This window comes from Anguilla rostrata, chromosome 14, assembly GCF_018555375.3.
Source record: "Anguilla rostrata isolate EN2019 chromosome 14, ASM1855537v3, whole genome shotgun sequence".
In the NCBI taxonomy this organism is placed as follows: domain Eukaryota; kingdom Metazoa; phylum Chordata; class Actinopteri; order Anguilliformes; family Anguillidae; genus Anguilla; species Anguilla rostrata.
In genome coordinates, this window is record NC_057946.1 from 32591858 (window position 1) to 32613822 (window position 21965).

General features: G+C 46.5%; 1 protein-coding gene across 1 annotated transcript in view; it reads right to left on the reverse strand.

Annotated features, from left to right (window-relative positions):
* The window catches only part of LOC135239945 (aryl hydrocarbon receptor-like), a 55549-nt gene extending 33907 nt beyond the window's left edge, over window positions 1–21642 (reverse strand). Inside the window, exons 1-3 of the mRNA XM_064308955.1 lie at window positions 21634–21642; window positions 21195–21296; window positions 18384–18564 (exon numbers count right to left, since the gene is read on the reverse strand). Coding sequence (XP_064165025.1) covers window positions 18384–18564; window positions 21195–21296; window positions 21634–21642 — 292 coding nt within the window. The remainder of the gene's footprint in view (window positions 1–18383; window positions 18565–21194; window positions 21297–21633) is intronic.
* Window positions 21643–21965: the final 323 nt, after the last annotated feature.

A 21965-nucleotide genomic window follows, 5' to 3' on the forward strand; every position in this document is an offset into this window, starting at 1 on the left:
AAAGTGGCAGTGCATGAAAATGGAGGAGAGGAGTTTCCCGGCGGCAGAACAAATTTTGGAAATGACTGTGGGACGAGATACAGAATAGTCCCCAGACAGCAAACCGACAACTAACCTCACTCCAACCCCCCCCCCCCCGCCCCCCACCACAGAGCAGCACCATAACCCACCCCCTCTTTTCTAATGAACAAATGTAAGAACTGTACTGTATGAGTCCTGAATGTTTCAGCTCCCTACAGGGTTACAAACTGAGATCCATTTTTGGTTTGATGGTTTCTGATGCTGTAAACGCCATAGAGGATATTTCTACATTTAATTTTATGTTTCATTGAAATTATTTCTCACTGAACAGAACGTACTGAATGGTTCAAACTAGGGCTGCCCCCGACCAAAGATTTTCCTAGTCGACTAGTAGTCGTTAGTTCAAGCCATTAGTTGACTAGTCATCGCACGTTTATGATATTAATTTAATTATTTAAATATATATTTTTTGGGGCATCAGAAAATGGTTTGAGTTCCAGGGCTGAGAAAGAATAAGTAATATTGTTAACACTGTGCTACATTACAGAGAAATACAAAACCGTAATAACGAGCCTTTGAAATACAAATTTTACAAGCGCACGCACAAAGTGAGACACCTGTTAACGACAATGCTAACGGCAAAAGCGGTAATGATTCTGAATGTGTCGGAACAACCAGCAAGGAGACTGAACACTTTGTTAATTTATTTCAACACAGTATAACATCACACAACTTATGAACTTGTAACACCAATACAATAACTTATAAAACATTTTAAAAAAACTGCTTTTTATTAAAAAACTAAATTGAAAAAACATTTTCGTTTCTTTTAAAAATGTAAATAAATATAAATTTTATAAACAAACGAATAAATAAATATACAGAAATCGAGTCAGATAAATAGAGTATATGGTCATAGCCCTAACTTCCGTGTCATTTGTGGAATAGACGCCCATGCAGAAGATTACAGCGTTTTCAGTTCGTTATACAACCACGTTAAGCGCACGCATGCTTTGTACATGGCGAGTGGACGTCCGCCAGCAAACCGGACTCCAGGGACCGAACTAAAGCTACGAGACAGAGTAAAAAAAACATCTATGTTGCAAACACATCTTTGCATGCAGAGTTTGCATTCCTGCGCGACATAGTATAATAACTTTCTAACGACAAGGCGGAGCTCCCGATTGGAGTTTGAGTTTTTTTTGTTTTTTTTTTCCTGCGACTAACCGACCAATGAAAACTTGGTCGACTAAGACTCTTCTCATCGACTAGCGGTTTGGTCGACTTTTAGGGGGCAGCCCCAGATCTACTGAAGGGTTCAGATGGTCACTGAACAGGATCTACGGAAGGGTTCAAACTCTCACTGAAACGGCATCTGAAGGGTTCAAACACTAACTGAACAGAATCTACTGAAGGGTTCAAACACTAACTGAATAAAACGTACTGAAGGGTTCAAACACTCACTGAATAAAACGTACTGAAGGGTTCAAACACTCATTGAATAGAATGTACTGAAGGGTTCAAACACTCATTGAATAGAATGTACTGAAGGGTTCAAACACTCACTGAATAGAATCTACTGAAGGGTTCAAACACTAACTGAATAAATACTGAAGGGTTCAAACACTCACTGAATAGAATGTACTGAAGGGTTCAAACACTCACTGAATAGAATTTACTGAAGGGTTCAAACACTCATTGAATAGAATATACTGAAGGGTTCAAACACTCACTGAATAGAATTTACTGAAGGGTTCAAACACTCACTGAATAGAATTTACTGAAGGGTTCAAACACTCATTGAATAGAATGTACTGAAGGGTTCAAACACTCATTGAATAGAATGTACTGAAGGGTTCAAACACTCATTGAATAGAATGTACTGAAGGGTTCAAACACTCACTGAATAGAATCTACTGAAGGGTTCAAACACTCACTGAATAAAACGTACTGAAGGGTTCAAACACTCATTGAATAGAATGTACTGAAGGGTTCAAACACTCACTGAATAGAATTTACTGAAGGGTTCAAACGCTAACTGAACAGAATATACTGAAAAGTTCAAATGCTCACTGAATAGGATGTACTGCAAGGTTCTAATGCTCATTGAACAGAATGTACTAAAAGGTTCCAGTGATGTTCTCTAAAGGGAGAGACAGGAGGGCCAGGGAGCTGCTCAGTCCACAGAGACAAGCTGTGGTTTCGAAAAAGTACAACTGCTCTCATCATCTGCAATGTAGAGTAAATGCACTTTGTGAAGCGCAACATGCAACTTCCGGACTTCAAAGCCCCTATCACATGACTGTGGTCCTCCTATGCACTCGTGCTTCTTTTGATAGTTCGAATGCAAAACCACTTCCTGCTGTTGTGGCCATTCTTAGAGCAGCTGGGCGACTGTTATTACCAGAAATACATCACTAAATAATGTCAAATAAGGTTGCCCCTGATATCTTAATAATGTCACCGTTGCTCCAATTTTGTTGGACTGAATACACCATAAGCAGAAGCAGCTAATTAGGCTCATGTGAGTACAGTGAACACAGCCACTGATTAGTGTTCTGAGCTACCAGGGTTGTGTGTAATGACAGATCCGGACAGAAAGCATAGGTGACTGTGACAGGAGTAGGTGGGACAGGGATCCAATCAAGAACTGATGAGAACATTTTTACTTACTAATCATGTGTTAACACAATACTTTCCACTGCACAGGCGACTAGCGATAATGTAATCATCTGTGGTCTTAAAGCCTAATTGAAACTGAGATAGCGGCACAGATACTCCCAATATTAATGTGAAATTTAATACGCAACAGAGACAGGTGCATGTTCCTCGTCTGAGCCGGCCGCTGACCCTTTATGAATCGGCTATGCAGCGTCTATACCCAGCCACTGCCTTCAGTCACTTCACGTATATGCCTGCTTCAGGTTCACTGGCTCATCTGTGAGCTTCACCCCAACCATCACATAAACAAGGCAGGAAACTGATCTGGTGTCAGCTGGGGATTTGGCCTCATACTCAGCATGGCAAACAGCCCCCCCCTGCTTACACAAAGGAACAGTGGGCTGCTCTGATCCAACACTGATTATAAACAAACACCACGACAGCCCTGTTTTTAGCATGCCTAAATCACCAGCTCTGTTTTTAGCATGGTTAAAGCTCCAGCTCTGTTTTTAGCATGGTTAAAGCTCCAGCTCTGTTTTTAGCATGGCTAAAGCTACGGCTCTGTTTTTAGCATGGCCAAAGCGCTAGATCTGTTTTTAGCATGCCTAAAGCACCAGCTCTGTATTTAGGATGGCTAGAGTGCTAGCTCTGTTTTTAGCAAAGCTAACGCACTAGCTCTGTTTTTAGCATGGCTAAAACGCCAGCTCTGTTTTTAGCACGGCTAAAGCAGCAACCTGCTTCCCTGGTGGACGGGCTACACGCAGCTGCTACTAAACGAGGCACCGTCTGCTGGCTGACAGCCATTTAAACTGAAGCCAGAAAGTTTTGGGGGAAAATCCGGGCATGGTGATAATTGGGCAGAGACGCATGCTGAGATAAGCAAGCAGAGCCCCGGTTAGAATGAAACGACCGGGGATGTGAGAAACTTCTGTGGTGCTGCACGGCGCCCAACAGGGGCGATCTGCGTGGGTTTGGCTGCATGGCAGGTTCCTTTGGCAGGGCTGTGGAACAGGGCTATTAGCCACAAACATCAGCTCAGCAGCTGCAGCGATGTTTGTGCCTTTTCTGGATGACTGGAGGGTTGGGCCCCAACCATGCCGGTCGCACAGGGTGAGTGTGTGTGTGTGTTTGTGTGTGCGCGTGCACGCATGTGAGTGTGAGTATGTGTATGTGTGCCTGCTTGTACTCGCCTGTGTGTGTGTGTGTGCCTGCTTGTGCATGTGTGTGTGAGTGTGTGCCTGTTTGCGCACACCTGTGCGTGTGACGTGTGTGTGCCTGTTTTTGTGTGTGTGTGCCTGTTTGTGTGTGCGTGTGTATGTGTGTGCATGTCTCTGCATGTCTGTGCATTTGCGTGTGCATGTGCCTCTTTGTGTGTCTGTGTGTTTGATTGTGTGTATTTTGTGTGTGTGTTTGTGTGTGAACAAATGGATAATGATGTTATCAGAGCAAGCCCACTGAAAAATATACAGAGACAGGAAACCAAATGAGCTGCCTTACCTGTTATCAAGAGCCCCAGGAACCAGGAACCAGGAGCCAGGCCAGAGCAACGCATGGAAAAAGAGAAACAGAATTTAACATTAATATCATGAGTTATTTCCATGTTCTACAATAAACACCCCAACCCCAGGAATTCTAACTGTTTAAAGCCCAGCAAACCCAGCATCCCCCCCATACCACACACACACACACACACACACCTACACAAGTCACACTTGAATATCCAAAAATGACTATTTAAAAACCAAATAATAATTAATAATGACAGTGTGACAGATTAGCTATTTCCAGTTAAGTCCAGATCAGCCTTGCACCAAGATAACACCAAACCACCAGACCCCCGAGATCAGCAGAGTGAAAACAGACCCCCAAGACCAGCACTGAGTTAAGACAGACACGCCAGGCCCCTGAGACCAGCACTGAGTTAAGACAGACACGCCAGGCCCCTGAGACCAGCACTGAGTTAAGACAGACACGCCAGGCCCCTGAGATCAGCACTGAGTTAAAAAGATACACCAGACCCCCCAAAATTGGCCTAGCATCAAGTTAAAACAGATACACCCATTGGGAGAAATGCAATATTGGAAAAGATCATCGAAAAAATCTGCTTTTCAGACCGTCAAGGCAGTTTTGGCATATATCAATGCCAGCAATGAAATATCAGCAAATATCACTGGAATCACGCTTCTGCCATAACCCTAAGGCAGTCAGGCGACCTTATGGATTGCCACCTACTGGAGTGGAGGACCAAAAGGTTCAAATTCACTGGTCCTGGTCCTGACTCCCAGAAAGCAAGCAAAACTTTTGCTCAGCTGAATGCATTTTAGTTCTGTTCTTATCCAGCACAGTTGTGTTTGCACACAGGGAAAACAGCAGATGTTGCATAGTGCTGTACCTTCAGCCAATCAGCTGGCTGAATGCTGCAGTGCAGTGCTGTATCTGCAGCCAATCAGTTAGCTGACTAATGTAGTGCTGTGTTATATCAACAGCCAATCAGTGGGCTGAATGATGCAGATCAAAGACAAGGGGCCAGAATGTTCCACTGTTTATGCGTTGTGGAAACTGACACATTGTTTTCCTTCAAGTGTCAACATAAAATGTTCCTCAGACCAAAGCACCCTGATCTGATCGAGGACTTTATTCAACGGTCAACAAGTCCCTGAGCTTGCATGCAAAAATCAAACTGTTTATTTTCCATAGGGCAATGCCATTTGGCACTGTCTGGGGGAACAATGAGACAATTGAATTGTTTTAAAGCCAAAACTGAGCCATTCTTTAAGCTCACACACACACACACACACGCACGCACACACTGGAGTTACTGGAGTGCAAAATATTAGCAGCACAGCTTGTTTCCAAGGGAACACTCAGTTCAATAACAGATTGTAACCCAGGTTAGGTAAGAGCAGTACATCTAAAAAATGTGTATTAGTTCATTTGGAAAATGATAAAAAGGAATTTAATTCCTACCAGACACCGTGTGTGAAGTGTAAGTTTTATACCCCTACAAAACAGTCTAGGTCCACTTGCAAACAAACTCGCACCGTGTGGACGTGATCCTGAGAATGTACCACAGAGCTCTTCATCACAAACGACTTTGTAAAAATACAAGGTCATAAAGGCATAAACACAGTGTGTGACATCATGGGCAACAGCAAGCTTCTACACCCAAATGAGAGGGACAGAATCTGGGCCCGTATGGCTTACCACTGCACTACATTCCAGAAGAATATTCGATGGAATTATTTTGGGTATAAAATACAACAAACGTGTGAGCTGCACACCAAATCGGAATTACAGAGACAGGTCTGATTGGCCACTCTCACAAGCCTAGAGCATAATACATTCCACAATGCGGCGATGTCTGATCGCTGGTGGAGTCCTGCAGGCACATCTTAGGTCAACCCCGGGTCCTCCAATTGGGATAATGTCTCTGTATTTTCTTGTCACCTGAACAGAACTTGATGGGGGGGGGGGGGTAATGAATGTCAAGGCTGGGACTGTCTCTGTCCCACAGGCAGGTTACCGGTACAGGGCAGTCATCATTCAGTAGGGCACTCCATCCATCAAGCCACACCTCACCGAAACGAGGGCGCTATCTCTGCGCGGTCAGAGAGCCGGTGCAGTGAGGAGATGCTGATTATCCCCCCTCCAATTTCTGCCCCCCCCCCCCCCCCCCCAGGTTCTGTCACCTCAAGCCGCCATACAGTCTAGCAAGGGGCGCATAAAAATCAGCTGGATAAGGGCCCCCAATCACAGCACAACACAGAGCGACCCGTACTGGGGCGCAACAGAAACCGAGCAGCCTCAGGGTTCTGAGCCCTGAGTCTACAGGGGAGTGGCCACAGACGGGGGGTGGGGGGGTGGGGGGGGTGGGCAGGGAGTCACTGTGCCAGACATTCTGAGCGCTGAGGCCAGAGACCGCGAGTTGAGTCCGTTTCGGTGACAGATCCCCGTTCCCTGCTCTCACGCGATCCCCGCCTCTTTTGGAGGGGGAGGGGGGCATTTCGGGCTGATAGAGCTGAGTGGGAGACTCAGGGAGGGGGGAGAGAGGGAGAGAAAGGGAGAGCAGGAAGGAGAGTGCACGTCTTCATATCACTCCCTGCGTGTGTTTTACAGTCCGAATAAAGGAAAACATGTGACACTCGTCTGACTCCGGGAGAAAAAAAAAGAAGAGGGGAAGGCAGACACAAGAGGAGTATACAGAGTGAGGTATCTATAACAACCAGCTCATGCCAACCCCCTGCCCCCGCCCCCACCCCCGCCCAGCTGGGCCTGGCAGGAATCGCTGGCGGAGGCCCGAGCGCACACACGAGTCGTATCCATTCCTGCACATAATCCGGATACTGCTGCCCAAGCTTTCGTTTTCTCCCTCATGCCTGACTCACGCCCTCTCCTCTAATAAAATCCTGTGGTGCTTTCCCAGTTTGTATCTCACCACAGCGCTGGTTTCTTTCAGATGCAGCTTAATACGACGACCTGGCCTCTTCTTCACGGGCAGAATCCCACCACAGTAAATCCCTTTTTCTTTATTTATTTTCACTTCCGTTATCATCCTTTTCCCCAAATAATTACAGCTTTTGAAAATGCTGAAATCTGCTTCGAGAGCAGATGACCCTGAGGACACTGCTACTTTGTTTTACTGACTACTCATTCTTCACTTTCCCTTCTTCATACCACGGCAAACTCTGTATCAAAGTAAAATGGAAAAAGGAAGTCGGTAAATCGGACAAAAGCATAGAAAAGCCGTTAATTCAGGAATGCAATTCATTTTTCAAACAGACACACGCCTCATACATTTTGTTACCTCCAGAGTAGCAGTGGCTTAGTAAACATGCATTCATGGCCTCCATCTCTCCAGGGGTAGGGAGATGCTGCCAGTGTTTTTCCACTGACAGTCATCTCTTCCCAGCACTTGCTTGGTATCACTGGCCACCTTCTAAATGGGCTGTCATTTTTTGTCATTTTATTCTTCTTTTAAAAAAAAACTTTATTCAGATGGCGGTAAAGAGAGGGTTACAGAATGAGAGCAGATTGCAGCACAGAATGTGCCATGGCAGGTGACTGAACCCCCCGTCCGTGTTGAACCCCGCAGACTGTGACACACGTTTTGCCAAATGGAGCAGCCATTTTGTGCTGGAGGGGAGTGACTGACACTCAGACAGTTGGCAATGTAGGCAAACACATATCAACATGTGTCACGTATGTCAACATATGTCATCAGAGGGCAAACAATGCTGGGTAAATATTTTACATTCGATTACTACTTGTTCCAAAGGAACAAACTATATATTTAAATATTACAAGTACCCTAACAAGAGAAGCTTTTAAACTTTTAATTTTGTTACATTATCCCCACACAGGGTTCGGACTGGCTTCAGCTGGGAAATGCTTCATGAAACTGACTCAACTTGTCACAACTTGACATTGTGACATTTCTAGATCACAGCTTCCTGAAACCATTTGGGGGAAAAAAGAAATGCATTCGTGATTAGAAAATCCAAATTCACTTGGTCCCCACACTCACCAACAAGTATAATACCCACAAAGAAACAGCAAAATCAAATAATTCCAATCATCTTGAAAATAATGGGTCAAACAGGGAAAAGTGACAAAAAGCAAACTCATGGCACACTGTGTAAGTACAAAGATTTTGCAAGAATATGAATGTGGGTTTGATTATGGACATCTTTGCATATTTATACACCCTTCAATATGGACACCAAAGCAGGTAAAACCTGCATCAATGATTGCTTTAGAGAAATGTCAGGGTTGCCCTGCAGTAATTAAAAACAGCCACCAGGGTGAGGAGGGCATGAATGGACTTCACCATGCACTGCTCAACATTACTCCATTTCCAGATAAAACCAAATCTACCCCGTCGACCCATTAACTAGCCTCAGTTATGACAACAGTAATGGGAGTTATTCAGGACCCACACATTCCTACAACAAACGTTCAGCAAGGAGAATTATCACAACAAACCATGTTCCCCTGTCACAATGACTGTTAAACCATTTTAAAAATGAAGGCTCTATCTGCCTTAAGGGCGAGAGCAGACAGTCCACCCTCATTTTGGCATTTCTGCCCCTTTCATTCAGACAGGAAGAAAGCAGAGAGGGTGACAGACAGAGAAAGGGTCACAGCTCAGAAGATGCCATGTCAGGGGAATCAAACCCCCAACCTGCACGGGAAGGGGGGGGTAGCTAGTCCACTACCCTACAGACTGCGACACACACCTCACCCTCCTGGCAATCTCTACAATGTCTGTTGTGCGTGTCTGAGATGGGTACTGGTTTCCAGATCTCGGGTGGGTAATGACAGCTGAATGTTGCGAGTTCACACTCATCAAGGAACCATTCCGGTGGCTAAAAGGAGTAAACCCTCCCTGTTTCCGTGGAGATCGTCATATCCAATCAGTGGCTCTTGTCGGCAGTCACAGTGGCAGTGGAAGGCAGCCAAAAACTCAACACTCACCAAACTAGAGGTGAGTGACAAGGTAAAGGACATGAAACTAGATATGCAAATAGGGGCACAAGTAAGCAGCTGTGGGCCTGTTCTTTAGAAGTCACTGGAACAAAATACAAGAAGTCCCCTACATGTTCAAGAACTATAGGGACACTACACCCAGCATGATTTAAACACTACGGGGACACTACACCCAGCATGATTTAAACACTATGGGGACACTACACCCAGCATGATTTAAACACTATGGGGACACTACACCCAGCATGATTCAAACACTACGGGACACTACACCCAGCATGATTTAAACACTATGGGGACACTACACCCAGCATGATTTAAACACTACGGGGACACTACACCCAGCATGATTTAAACACTACGGGAACACTACACCCAACATGATTTAAACACTATGGGGACACTACACCCAGCATGATTTAAACACTACGAGGACACTACACCCAGCATGTTGCAAACACTACGGGGACACTACACCCAGCATGTTTCAAACACTAAGGGGACACTACACCCAGCATGATTTAAACACTATGGGGACACTACACCCAGCATGATTCAAACACTACGGGGACACTACACCCAGCTACAGCTGTTAAGCGCAAAATAGTCCTGGTTTGCAAAGCTCAGCTGCCACTAATGGCTGCCCAGGAGGTGCTTGCTTGGGCAGTCTACGATGCTGCAGTTATCATTGTTGCCGCAAAAGTGTTCCTCTCTCAACAGTGTTGAATACATTTTATAATGAAAAACACAGTGCAGCTTGTTCTAGAAAGCCAGGCAAAACACTACAACAGACGTTGCTTAACGATGTGTGACTCTCCACGTTCTTCCTTCATTTCTCATCACTGGCGGGCCAGTTTTTCCAGCCTAGTGATAGTTTTCCCAACTATGACACACCAAGATATATGCTCCGTTATGCAACCCCCTCCACCCCCCCACCCCCACCCCATGAACTCTTTTGCATATGCACCTAATTCAACAGCTGTGTTTTCGGACAGGCTTTCCTCTGTAAGCTCTCAGCTGCCATTTTGTGCATTGAGTTACATGCACTTTTAGGCTTCTGCAAACACGACAATGCGGCAGGTTTACTTTCACGCGGTCGGTGCCGTTTCCCCGCAAACGGTTGGCCTCTCGGCTAAATTCTCAAACAGAAATGGCGTGAGACGGAGCGCTTGTTTAATTACAGGCCTAAGAGCAACTCCCAACAACGTGCGACTTTCTAAACAGCGATCTGAAGGGTCTAAAACAGCATGCGTTGCCTCGCCGTGCCACAGCCGATCAGCGGAGTCATCGTGAGCAGATGTTCAGGTGGCGCCATGTTGCTCTGTCCTCGCCACCCAACAGCGCTTACGCCCCAGGTGTCTGTCACAAAAATAAACATAAATCCCCAGCAAGCAAGAGAAACTAGCTAAGTTCTGGGAATGAATCGGATAAACCATTTAAGGACCAACTGGACTCCTTGCCTGAGGTTACTTTTGCAAATACAGATTTTTTTTCCTAGTTCATAATCATTTAAAGCTCCAATCACATCGTCAAGTGATGACAACTGAATCGGGCAGTTGTTAGAGACTGGTCCCTGGTAGGGTCCTGGGTTGAGCGTTTTCTTAGATTTGGAATTTTATTGATCATGTTAATCACATCAAATTTGTTTTCCTTGTATGGCAACCAATAGCATTATAATTACATGTATTGGGCAGCTTCCCATTCAACAAATAGTCAGCTAATTGGCATATCACAAAGACATACTGTAAATCAGAGAACCACAAAATGGCAGTGATACAGAAGTTGGCAGAGGGTGAAGTAAGGAGCTTTAGATTTGGCATTTGGAACGTGCAACCTGCATGCCCAACATAGCCCAGTTCATACAGCCAACTGACGTTTTATTAAAACAATTTGCACATATGTTTACGCTGTAACAAAACAGATTCCACACGCGGGTTGTAAAAAGAAGACCCCAGTTAAACATCTGCTCAACTTATTCCTTAAAATCTCGAATGAAAATAAAAAATGATTAATACAAATATTTTATTCAAAGCTTGTTATTTGTTGGAGATGCACTGGTTAAACTCCATGATTGTGGCCTAGATGAGTGTTAACGGGCCACAACACTGCACCCAGACTAATGTTGGGGCTTCTCATCTCTACTACTAATGAAAACATTCAGAGCAGTGTTAAAAAAGGAACTGAAAGCTGAATAAAGTGCTTCTTCTGCCTTAATGTTTCTGGTTATGTCTTTATTAATGTTATTTCACTTTGGAGTTTTGTTTGGTCTTTTTAAAATCAGACACCTGACCCGAATGAGTCTCACTGCCGCTATCACTACCAGGTGACAGGTGACGTGGTTGCCCTGTCAACGGAAATTTGAGTGTCTGCTGTCCACAGCCTGGCCTTCTGTCCTTTACCCCACATTTACTTTAGAAAAATGAATTTAATCTCAGAATACGATGAAGCTCATGTACCAGCTACAGCCAGTGTCACCTGAACAGTGTTTGTGAATCTTACTTTAAAATATATTCTCCAATACGCGCACACAAATTCAGCAATGAAAGATAAACATGTACAGTATATGTGCACATTTATGAAATATGCTGGATACTTTGTTCCCTGTACTATTTAAGCATTCTTTAAATTCCTGAGTTCTTTTCACACACTGTAAACACACTGCCTGATAAACAAAGAGAAGAATTAGAAGCAGCGTTGTTTAATTCTCTTTGCGAAACACAGCCGCTTCTGATGCCTGTTCTGTTTCCGATTAACACCAGCCCCGACCTCAGAATAAGGAAGCATTTCAGGAACTATCAATCTCGCCTGTGTCACCTGAGGTGAACATTACACGCCCAGGGATATAAGAGCGAGAGAGAGAGAGACAAAAGAGAAAGAGAGAAATATACAGAGCAGTAATATATCCAGTCGTTATTTTACAATGCGGGAGTCGAAACAGGAGACTTGGCACTTGGATTTCATCCAAGGCCTCCAATTCACCCGAATCGATATTTCTGAGGAGGACAGTGAAATCAGCCTTGACTCCAAAGCAGATGGCATGTTCAGTGAAGAACTTGATCCCATTTTATACCCATTTTACAATCACAAAATGTATTTATTATTATTTAGTACGCATATAAATAAGGAGGCCTGATTATGAATAATAAATGTGGCATGTGAAATTGTGGGATGTGTTTGACGTGTGTTGATGGGGGTGGGGTTTTTTACGAAAACTTCAATCAGTGAACCTCAATCAATGGATTAGTAAACTTGATAGTGAATGTAGTTATTTTCTACCATCTTCCAGACCTGCTGGCAGAGGTGGCAAGGGGAGAGCAAGGAGAGGAGAGGAAAACACCCACTTCCTGTGTTTGAGCTTCCGTTACTTGTTTCAGTAATATGTAGAATAATTCTCATAAAACAAACTCCCAAGGGTTACCTTTCAGAAGAGACCAGGATAATGCCTGTAGTGAAAATGGTTCAGACACAGTACTCATTTTATTTTGGGTATGTCACTTTAAAACTTTTGTTTAAAAAGGGGTGCTACAGAAGTGGTTAATATCAGCCCTCTGATATATACAGCTTTAAAATACCAGCTCAGAGAAAAAGACCGCTACTCTAAGTCCTTCATTCCTTCCGCTATCAGGCGACAGTAGTCATTTTAAATGACTGTAACATTCTTTTAAACTCGGTTATTTATATGAACTATAACAAAATGTTTTATTTTATTTATTGCTGCTTGTTGTTTCCTTGTATTGACCCATGTATGTTGATCTGTTGCCTGACATATAACTACCTTGTCTGTGAGTTTTGTGTATGGACGGGGTAAGCTGCAAACGAATTGCCCTTCTTGGGATCAATAAAGTTGTCTGAATCTGAATCTGAAAAGACATTTTTCCTGAAGAATTTTCAAGATTGGACATTAATATGAGCTCACAGGTGAGATGAAACAGTCCTGGCAATAAGAAGTTTAATTTGTCCTTCCCGAATGTTTACACTGTGTTTACCTTGCGTTGGGCTGCCCCTACAGGTACACAGGATGTGGGAACAGCCTGTCTCCTTCCTGTACTCTCAGAAAGATGTCATCATTCTGAAAACGTCGCCCCCCCCCCCCCCCTCTCCCCTCCCCCCCACAGCTCCAGTAGTTTGCCAGACAGTGGAGCTGTGCACCGAGAGATGACATCATGTACGGTGTCCCACTGGGACCAATAAACAACCCTCCCAGCAGGACACACTCACCTGTGTTCACCTGGCTCACTGAGGTGAAGAGGATTACAGCATTTGGTGCTATGATGTCATCGAGGGAAGGGTGAGGGCATGCTGGGAGTTGGGGGGGGGGGGGGGCTTTAACCCCCAAGCGGCAGGGTGTTCGACTGGGAAATGTAGAGTTGTTGGTTCGAGCCCCTGGTGGGCATACAGGGATGCTGATGTGTATCTGGAGAGATGAAGTTGGGTTCAAGAACTCTGCCATTGGGCCCATAACCCAAAATAATAATACACTGTGTGCATATCTCATAATGCTCTGCTGCTCTGCAGTGTGTTACTGCCCGAGCTCTGTACACACTGCACACGTATCCCATAATGCTCAGCTGTTCTCCAGCGCATTGCTCCCTAAGCTCTGTACACTGTGCGCATATCCCATGATGCTCTGCTGCTCTCCAGCGTGTTGCTGCCCGTGCTCTGTTCACACTGGGCACGTATCCCATAATGCTGCGCTGTTGTACAGCGCATTGCTGCAATGCTCTCTCTCTTTCTTCTGAGTAAGACAAACAGGAGAAAGGTCACAGTCCAATGTTTCAACAGGTGGCAGCGGCCGCGTTCTGACCGGTTTTATGGGCCCCTCCTACAGCGAAGCGCGCTCATGACCCCCCTCCCCGCCGTGATCCCCCCTGCTCCTGACACCACCACCCACTCCTCAACCCACCTCCCACCTCCCACCTCCCACCCAACCCCGACCTCCATCCCTCAGCTGTAAAAATGTCCAAAAGCATCACGGGGAGGCCCTGTTGAAATATAGCCACCCTCTCCCCCCCTCCCTGCCCAGACTTGGGAAAGCGACCTGTGCCAGAGATTTTGGAAAACGCTCTTCTGGGATGTCTGAGGGTATGAGGCCCACCTACGGAGGAAGGGGGGGGAGTTTACAGAGGTAGGCTTGTGCAGTTTCCTCCTGCAGGCAGACTCAGAAACCAAGGAGGGAGGGGGGGAGGGGGGGTGGACGTTTCCATGAAAACGAAGCCCGGTTCTTACAGAGGGAGAGACTGAGCCCGGTTCTCACAGAGGGAGAGACTGAGCCCGGTTCTTACACAGGGAGAGACTGAGCCCGGTTCTTACACAGGGAGAGACTGAGCCCGGTTCTTACAGAGGGAGAGACTGAGCCCGGTTCTTACAGAGGGAGAGACTGAGCCCGGTTCTTACACAGGGAGAGACTGAGCCCGGTTCTTACAGAGGGAGAGACTGAGCCCGGTTCTTACACAGGGAGAGACTGAGCCCGGTTCTTACAGAGGGAGAGACTGAGCCCGGTTCTTACACAGGGAGAGACTGAGCCCTGCTCTTACATAGGGAGAGACTGAGCCCGTTCTTACACAGGGAGAGAGCTGATGGATCCGGTCTACATAGAAGCTGCCCTGGGTTCTTCTACCCTGGCGAGCTGAGCCCGGTCTTTCACTTCTCGGGGGCTGAGCCCTGTTCTTACACAGGGAGAGACTGAGCCCGGTTCTTACACAGGGAGAGACTGAGCCCGGTTCTTACAGAGGGAGAGACTGAGCCCTGTTCTTACACAGGGAGAGGCAGCTGAATGGATCACGGAGCTACACTTATAGTCACCCCTGGGCCTGTCCCCTCTCCCTGCCCTGGCCTGGTGCCCCGGCCATGCCCCTTTCACTCCTCGGGCTGCCACAAAACAAATTTCCCTGCGCCCGCTTTGCATGGCCGTCCCAGGAGTGGGGGGGACCCGCCCACAGCAAAGGCCTCTGGGAAGAGAGCTGTCTGCGAGCTCTGCGCCGTCCGGCGTCCGGTTCTAATTGCTGCTATTTTCACCGCACGGAGAACAATGGCAGGAAAGCTGGCCCAGGGTCCCAAACGACCCCGTCTGCCCTGAGCAGCACAAGCCAAACACCCCAGTACTCACACCCCTCCACCCCCAAGGGTGGGCCCCAAAAAAGCCTCCGCATCAACCAGCGGGTGTTCAGTAAAGGGATGGGGAAAGAGCAGGGGAACAGGGGCGAGACAGGAAGGGGGGGGTAAAAAAAAAAAAACAGAACATGCTCAGTTTCCTGTGAGGAAACAGGAAGTTTCAGTAAGGCTGAGGGTCAGCTTTGGGTCAGGGTGCTTATAAGAGAGCTAGTGATGGAGGCCCCCCCAAACTCCCCCCCCCCCAGACAGCTGGCCCCGGCAGGCCACATTCCAGGCCCACTGCCCCGGGCGTGGCTACGCGTGACCTTCCACAGAACGCGGGCGGGAGGTCGCAGAGAAGGCCCTCGCCCTCCCCCCCCGCAGACGGGCTATCGCAGACGCGTGCGTTCTCAACCCCGGCCGGCATGTGGGCGGGGCTACGCAGCCTTCCTCGGTTTCCTCCACCAGCACAAGGAGCTCCCGTGGAATTCCGCCCTCGTAGCGCATCGCATTCCCGCGAGTCGCACTCCCGCGCAGCCTTCCTGGCGTTCCGGTGCTTCCCGACGCCGTGGAAACCGCCCGAGAAGCCAAGACAACCGTTCCGATGCACACAGCGCTCCTGGCCATCTCTTACTGGACAAACACAGTCTTTCAAACTCACCAAAAAGGAATGGAAACATGATATTTTTTATGGGTTTTGTGACAATTCACTAAACCCTTTTAATAGTATTTGTTGAGTATTTCTTTCATAGTATACTTTTTCTTTCTTTACATGATATCATATTCTGAGAGATAGAGGAGAATTCCTGGAGTGGCACTTTTGGGTGAGTGAGCTTCCAAGGCCAGACTGGTCCACCCAATAAATTTTTAACGCAGTAGATCTGGCTGTATCCATCCCAACCAGCAGAGAAACCCACAGTTCAAATATAAATGAAAAAATACACACAGAGCAAGGAGGAGACCCACCATCTCCCCAGTTCCCCCTCAGTATGTTCACGAACATCCAATCACATGGAAAGCAGATGACCTGAAGGAATCATTTCGTTTTGTCAGCTAAAACAGTTAAGCACCTAACAAAGACACCTATAGGCAATATTGCAAAAATACAAAATATAACTAAGGCACTCTCGTGTCAAATACATTAATAAACATTGTGCCAATAATTAATATGAGTGTTTTTCCCTTTCAGAGAAAACCAAAGGCACTATTAGTCCCATGAAATATTAAACACAGCTCACAGCTGCAGCTTTAACACAGGACATCTTAGGACATGGCTCTTAGACGAGCTGCATCGCGCCCATCTCCGCCATTAACACATCTATAATGGATATGCCACGATGTCAAGAGTGCTCCATCTGACCCACATTCAGTCTGCCAGCGAGCTCAGAGAGCCTACACACACACACACACACACACACACACACACACGCAAGCACACACACACACACGCACACACAGACACAGACACACGCAAGCACACACAACACACACACAGACACAGACACACGCAAGCACACACACACACACACACACGACACGACACACGCAAGCACACACACACACACCAGCACGACACACGCAAGCACACACCACACCACACACACACGCACACACAGACACAGACACATGCAAGCACACACACACACAGACACAGACACATGCAAGCACACACAGACACAGACACACGCAAGCACACACACACACACACACACACACACGCACACACAGACACATGCAAGCACACACACACACAGACACAGACACACGCAAGCACACACACATGCACACACACACAGACACAGACACACGCAAGCACACACACAGACACAGACACACGCAAGCACATTACATTACATTACAGGCATTTAGCAGACGCTCTTATCCAGAGCGACTTACACAACTTTTTTACATAGCATTTTACATTGTATCCATTTATACAGCTGGATATATACTGAAGCAATTTCAGTTAAGTACCTTGCTCAAGGGTACAACAGCAGTGTCCTACCCTATCGGTTACAAGTCCAGTTCCTTACCCACTGTGCTACACGTCGTCCTACAAGCACACACACACACACACACACACACAGACACAGAAACACGCAAGCGCGCGCACACACACACACACACACACAGATACACACAGACACACGAACACACTGACACACAGGCACAGACTGCACACACACACACACAGACACACAGGTCTGGCCCACGGTGGTGTTCCTGGTTACTGTTGCCCGCAAGAAAAATACACTTAAGACCGAAGCAGCAGAAGACCGAAGAGGCAGAAGACCTGGCGATGGCCTCCAGGTTGTGTTGGAGAAGAGAGAAGTGGAGAAGCTTCCTTAGTGAGAACATCCGGTTCTGACTTCCTCTTTTCTCCACAGCAAAGGTTCTAACGATTCCTCACCATGACAAAGAGTACCTTTGTGCTTTCTGGCTGATTTTTTCAGGTGCTAGAGATCAACCGCAGAGCAAAGGGACTGCACTGCACAAGTGTGAAGATTTTTCTGAATATGGTTAAAATGCACAAATCTAAAAAAAACATACTCAGCAGTGCAAAGTTCACAAAGTTTCACCATCAAGACAAAGCAGCTGCCAACCGCGACTACACCGGTTGTTACACCTTCTCAAGTGAACACACAAATGTAATAATAACCCTTCCACCGCCAAGTCAGAAGTCAACAAACAAAATGCTTCCCAGCAAGACCTGTGTGAATCTCACACCATACACAAGTCCCCCAGCAGGGATGGGGGGTTGATCCCCTGCCAGGGAACCCACTGAGCCATGATCCCTGCTCTGCATATAACTCTCTCTGCTTTCCCTGATTCTGAATAAAGTGACAAAAGTACATAAGGAAGGTTTCCCTGTTCACTCTTCTTTAAAATCAAACAATAAAGAAAAAAACTTATTTCAGTATATTAAAGTACATTCCATTTCCAGAAGGAACGGATCCCCCCCCCCACCCACCCACCCAACATACAAGCACACGCACGTACGCACGTAGGGACACAGGCACGCCCACCATCAAAACCCACCACTCCCACACACCACCTCCCCCACACGCACCACCACTCCCCACACACTCCCTCCCACACCACACCACTCCCCCACACACACTCACCGCTGAAGAAGCTCTTGACCTTGAGGTAGCCGACGCTGAGCCGGAGCACGGACAGCTTGTCCAGGCGCGCGCGCACGTCCTCCGGGAAGGGCAGCAGGCTGGTCAGCTTGTCCAGCTCGCCGTTCAGCCGGTCCCGGTGCCGCTTGGACGGGTTCGACTTGATGGCATTTGGAGGCAGCGGCTTGGGTGGGGGGGGGGGGGATCAAGACCAAATCTGTCAAGTCTGACCGTTCGGCAACCACAGTTTCAAATGATCAGGAAATACACTGAATTGTATGACTTTAACAGTCCTTACTTAAATTGAGTAAATGGAACTTGACAGATTTAAGCGGTCCATACTGTACTCACACCATTTAGTGAGAATTCCAGTAATGATTTACAGTGTAGGGCAACTTAATCTGTTCAGGTATCCATTAGTGTTAACAATTAAACTAGTTTTAATTGAATAATAACAATTTATTCAATTTTTCAAATTTCCAAGTGACAGCAGATTGCAATATTGCCCTTATATGTAGATTTTACAATTGAACATGTTTAAAAAAAATAAAAATAAAAACTCTGTTAATGCATGTTATTTTGCTTGCAGCGTGTACTCATTCTCAGTCATTCAGCGCCTTGGTAGAGGCCTACAGGTGTTGGAGATCCACTGCAGAGATTACTACAAACGAAAGCTCCGCCCTCAGGTCTGGATTGACAGGAGCCTGAAGTTCACAGCTCTGAGTTGGTTGAACTTACGACCCGTGTTCACACTGCAAGCGTTTTTCCTGCTTCCTCACTGTAAATGTGCCCTGTGCACCGGGAACCTTATCCGGTAGCTTTGGTTATGACAGCTGTGTCCAAGAGGTGTCCAATGACAGCACACAGGGCCACTCCACAGGGCCACTCCACAGGGCCACTCCACAGGGCCGCTCCACAGGGCCACTCCACAGGGCCGCTCCACAGGGCCACTCCACAGGGCCACTCCACAGGGCCACTCCACAGGGCCTCTCCACAGGGCCACTCCACAGGGCCACTTCACAGGGCTGCTCCACAGGGCCTCTCCACAGGGTCACTCCAAAGGGCCTCTCCACAGGGCCTCTCCACAGGGCCACTCCACAGGGCCACTCCACAGGGCCACTCCATAGGGCCACTCCACAGGGCCACTCAACAGGGCCACTCCATAGGGCTACTCCACAGGGCCACTCCACAGGGCCACAGGGGGAGGCCCTGCGTCCGAAAAACAATTTCTTACAAGCGAGAAATGCACTCTGTTCTCTTGGGTGACACTTTGCAAGGTTTTCTGATCTATCTCTCAGAGGGCTCACTAACTGGAAGCTAGATCTGTCTGCTTGGCAGAGAATGCAATTTAGATATTGTTAACTCCACCCCCCCTCCTCCCCCCACCAAAACATTTCAGTTGATTTGTGGATGTCAAACAGACACTTTGGATGTCACATGCATTACACTGCAGAACACTGCATTACATCATGATAATATTTTCACTTTCTCCCCAAAGTAAGGATTTGGCAACAAGTAGAAGCCAGAAAGTCCAGAGTATTTGCCTCTGAGTGATGCAAACAGAATTGCACAAGTGCTCCATACCCATAACATCCATGGCACAATTTTTACAAGCTGTGGTTTAAACATGAGGTCGTGAGGAATCAGAGCTGCAGTAAGAGGCATTTCATAACATGGCCGTAATCCCAGGTAATGGTGCAAGGCCAGGCATCCAGAAACAAAAAAAAAAAAAAACAGAGGATTCATTCTATAGGTCAACTGCCCTGTAAAAGCACCCATCCATTCCACAGCAGCCTATACATGCTCATAAATAAGAACTCATCATCCCGCAGCTGCTGGAAGCATTGACTCTTATTCCAGCAAAGAATAAAACTACAATTTTTTGTAAACATTAATTTTCTGCCTAATGTGGAACAACCAATTGTGCAACTGGGTTTCTGCACTGGCAACCACACCCCATACCCACTTCCAAACCCCATACTCACCATCACACCCCACACTCGCTCCCACACCCCAGACCACACACCCACTGCCACGTCCTACACTCACAGCTAGACTCAACACTCATTCCCTCACCCCACACTCAGACATTACCGCACCCGACACCCATACACCACACTCACTCCCACACCCCACACCCATACCCCACCCTTCCTAGCTCAGCTAACTGCTAATTATAAATTCACATAATTATCACCTCCACTCTAGGGATGTGATACTTTTTAAGTCCCTTGTCCCTCTACAGAAATTGAAAAGCTGGGCTTCAGATCTTTTGCGTTTTTTTTGGTTGGAACAATCTGCAAAAACATCATAAACTTAAAGTAATTTCAACGGTCTGAGATTATAAACAAGTAATTCATGACTCAGTGACTGAAATGTGCTCCTGCTTTCAACCTCTGCTCTGCTCTTTAATTACTGTTGTATTCCCATCTCAATCCCCATTTGTTGTTTGCAACTTGATTGTCAATCGTCTTGTTGGGTAACTTTGTGCTTTATGTCACATCCCCCCCACACCCACTACTAAAGTTCCTCAAATCCTGTCTTACGAAAACATTCAAAAATTCTAATCACAAATCTGAATATATAACAACTCAAAAAACAAAAGTATGTCTCAGAGTTTTTTTTAAAGACACAACGTAAAAAATGAAATTCACTTTGACGCTCAGTGAATACCTATTACTCACACTGAAATATCACGTTTTAGCTGCATCACCGTTTGTTGTTTGATCTAAATGACTTTTTCCAGAGGGCTCGGTCTTCCCATAGTCAACACTACTGAGCGCTGAACCTGCGCTGAACCTGCGCAGCGCCGACCTTCTCGCAGCAGAGCAGTCGAGGAAACTGGCAGTCACCGGGAAAAGCGGTCGCCATGGCGACGGCCCGCTCTAATTGAGCACCTGGAGGACTGCGGATCACCTGCGGGGACAGTACAGGGGAGACATTTCCTACACATGCTCTTGTTGCCAAGTAACCGTCCCGCTGATCTCAGATCATTTTGTGCTGAGCCAGAACAGCACTTCCTACACCGCCCCCCCCCGCCCATTCCCCCCCATACCCCATCCCCCTGGGTGTGTCTCCCAAGAGGAACACCAGGGGCGCAAATACCCAGCATTCCAGACAAGCCACTGAAAAACCCCTGATCTACTACTTATAAACACAAAAGTGAAGTCAATTACTGTTCAGGTATTTTAGTGCTTTTTTGGTGCATCAATGGCATTAATCGAACAGGAAACACTTATAGAACATTTCTTACGTCAAACATCTTCAGCTGGAGTTATTTTATATGCCACTTGGGCTCTTCTCTTTGCTGCTAATTCTTTTTTTTAAAATTGTGTTGAAAATCTTTAAGAAAACACATTTTCACCAATAGACTACACATAGCAAACTCATAGGAAAATTTGGTAAAACTTTCTTTTAATGGATCTGCATAAGAGCCCCTGCAAAAGCATTACATAATAATTCAGAAAAGCTTATGTCAATAACCACAACTACTTATGAGACATGCTACGTCACCACTGACACATCACGTGACACCCCAAGTGGTGTTTGGGTGCTGTGCTGAGTACTGGAACCATTAAAGTACAT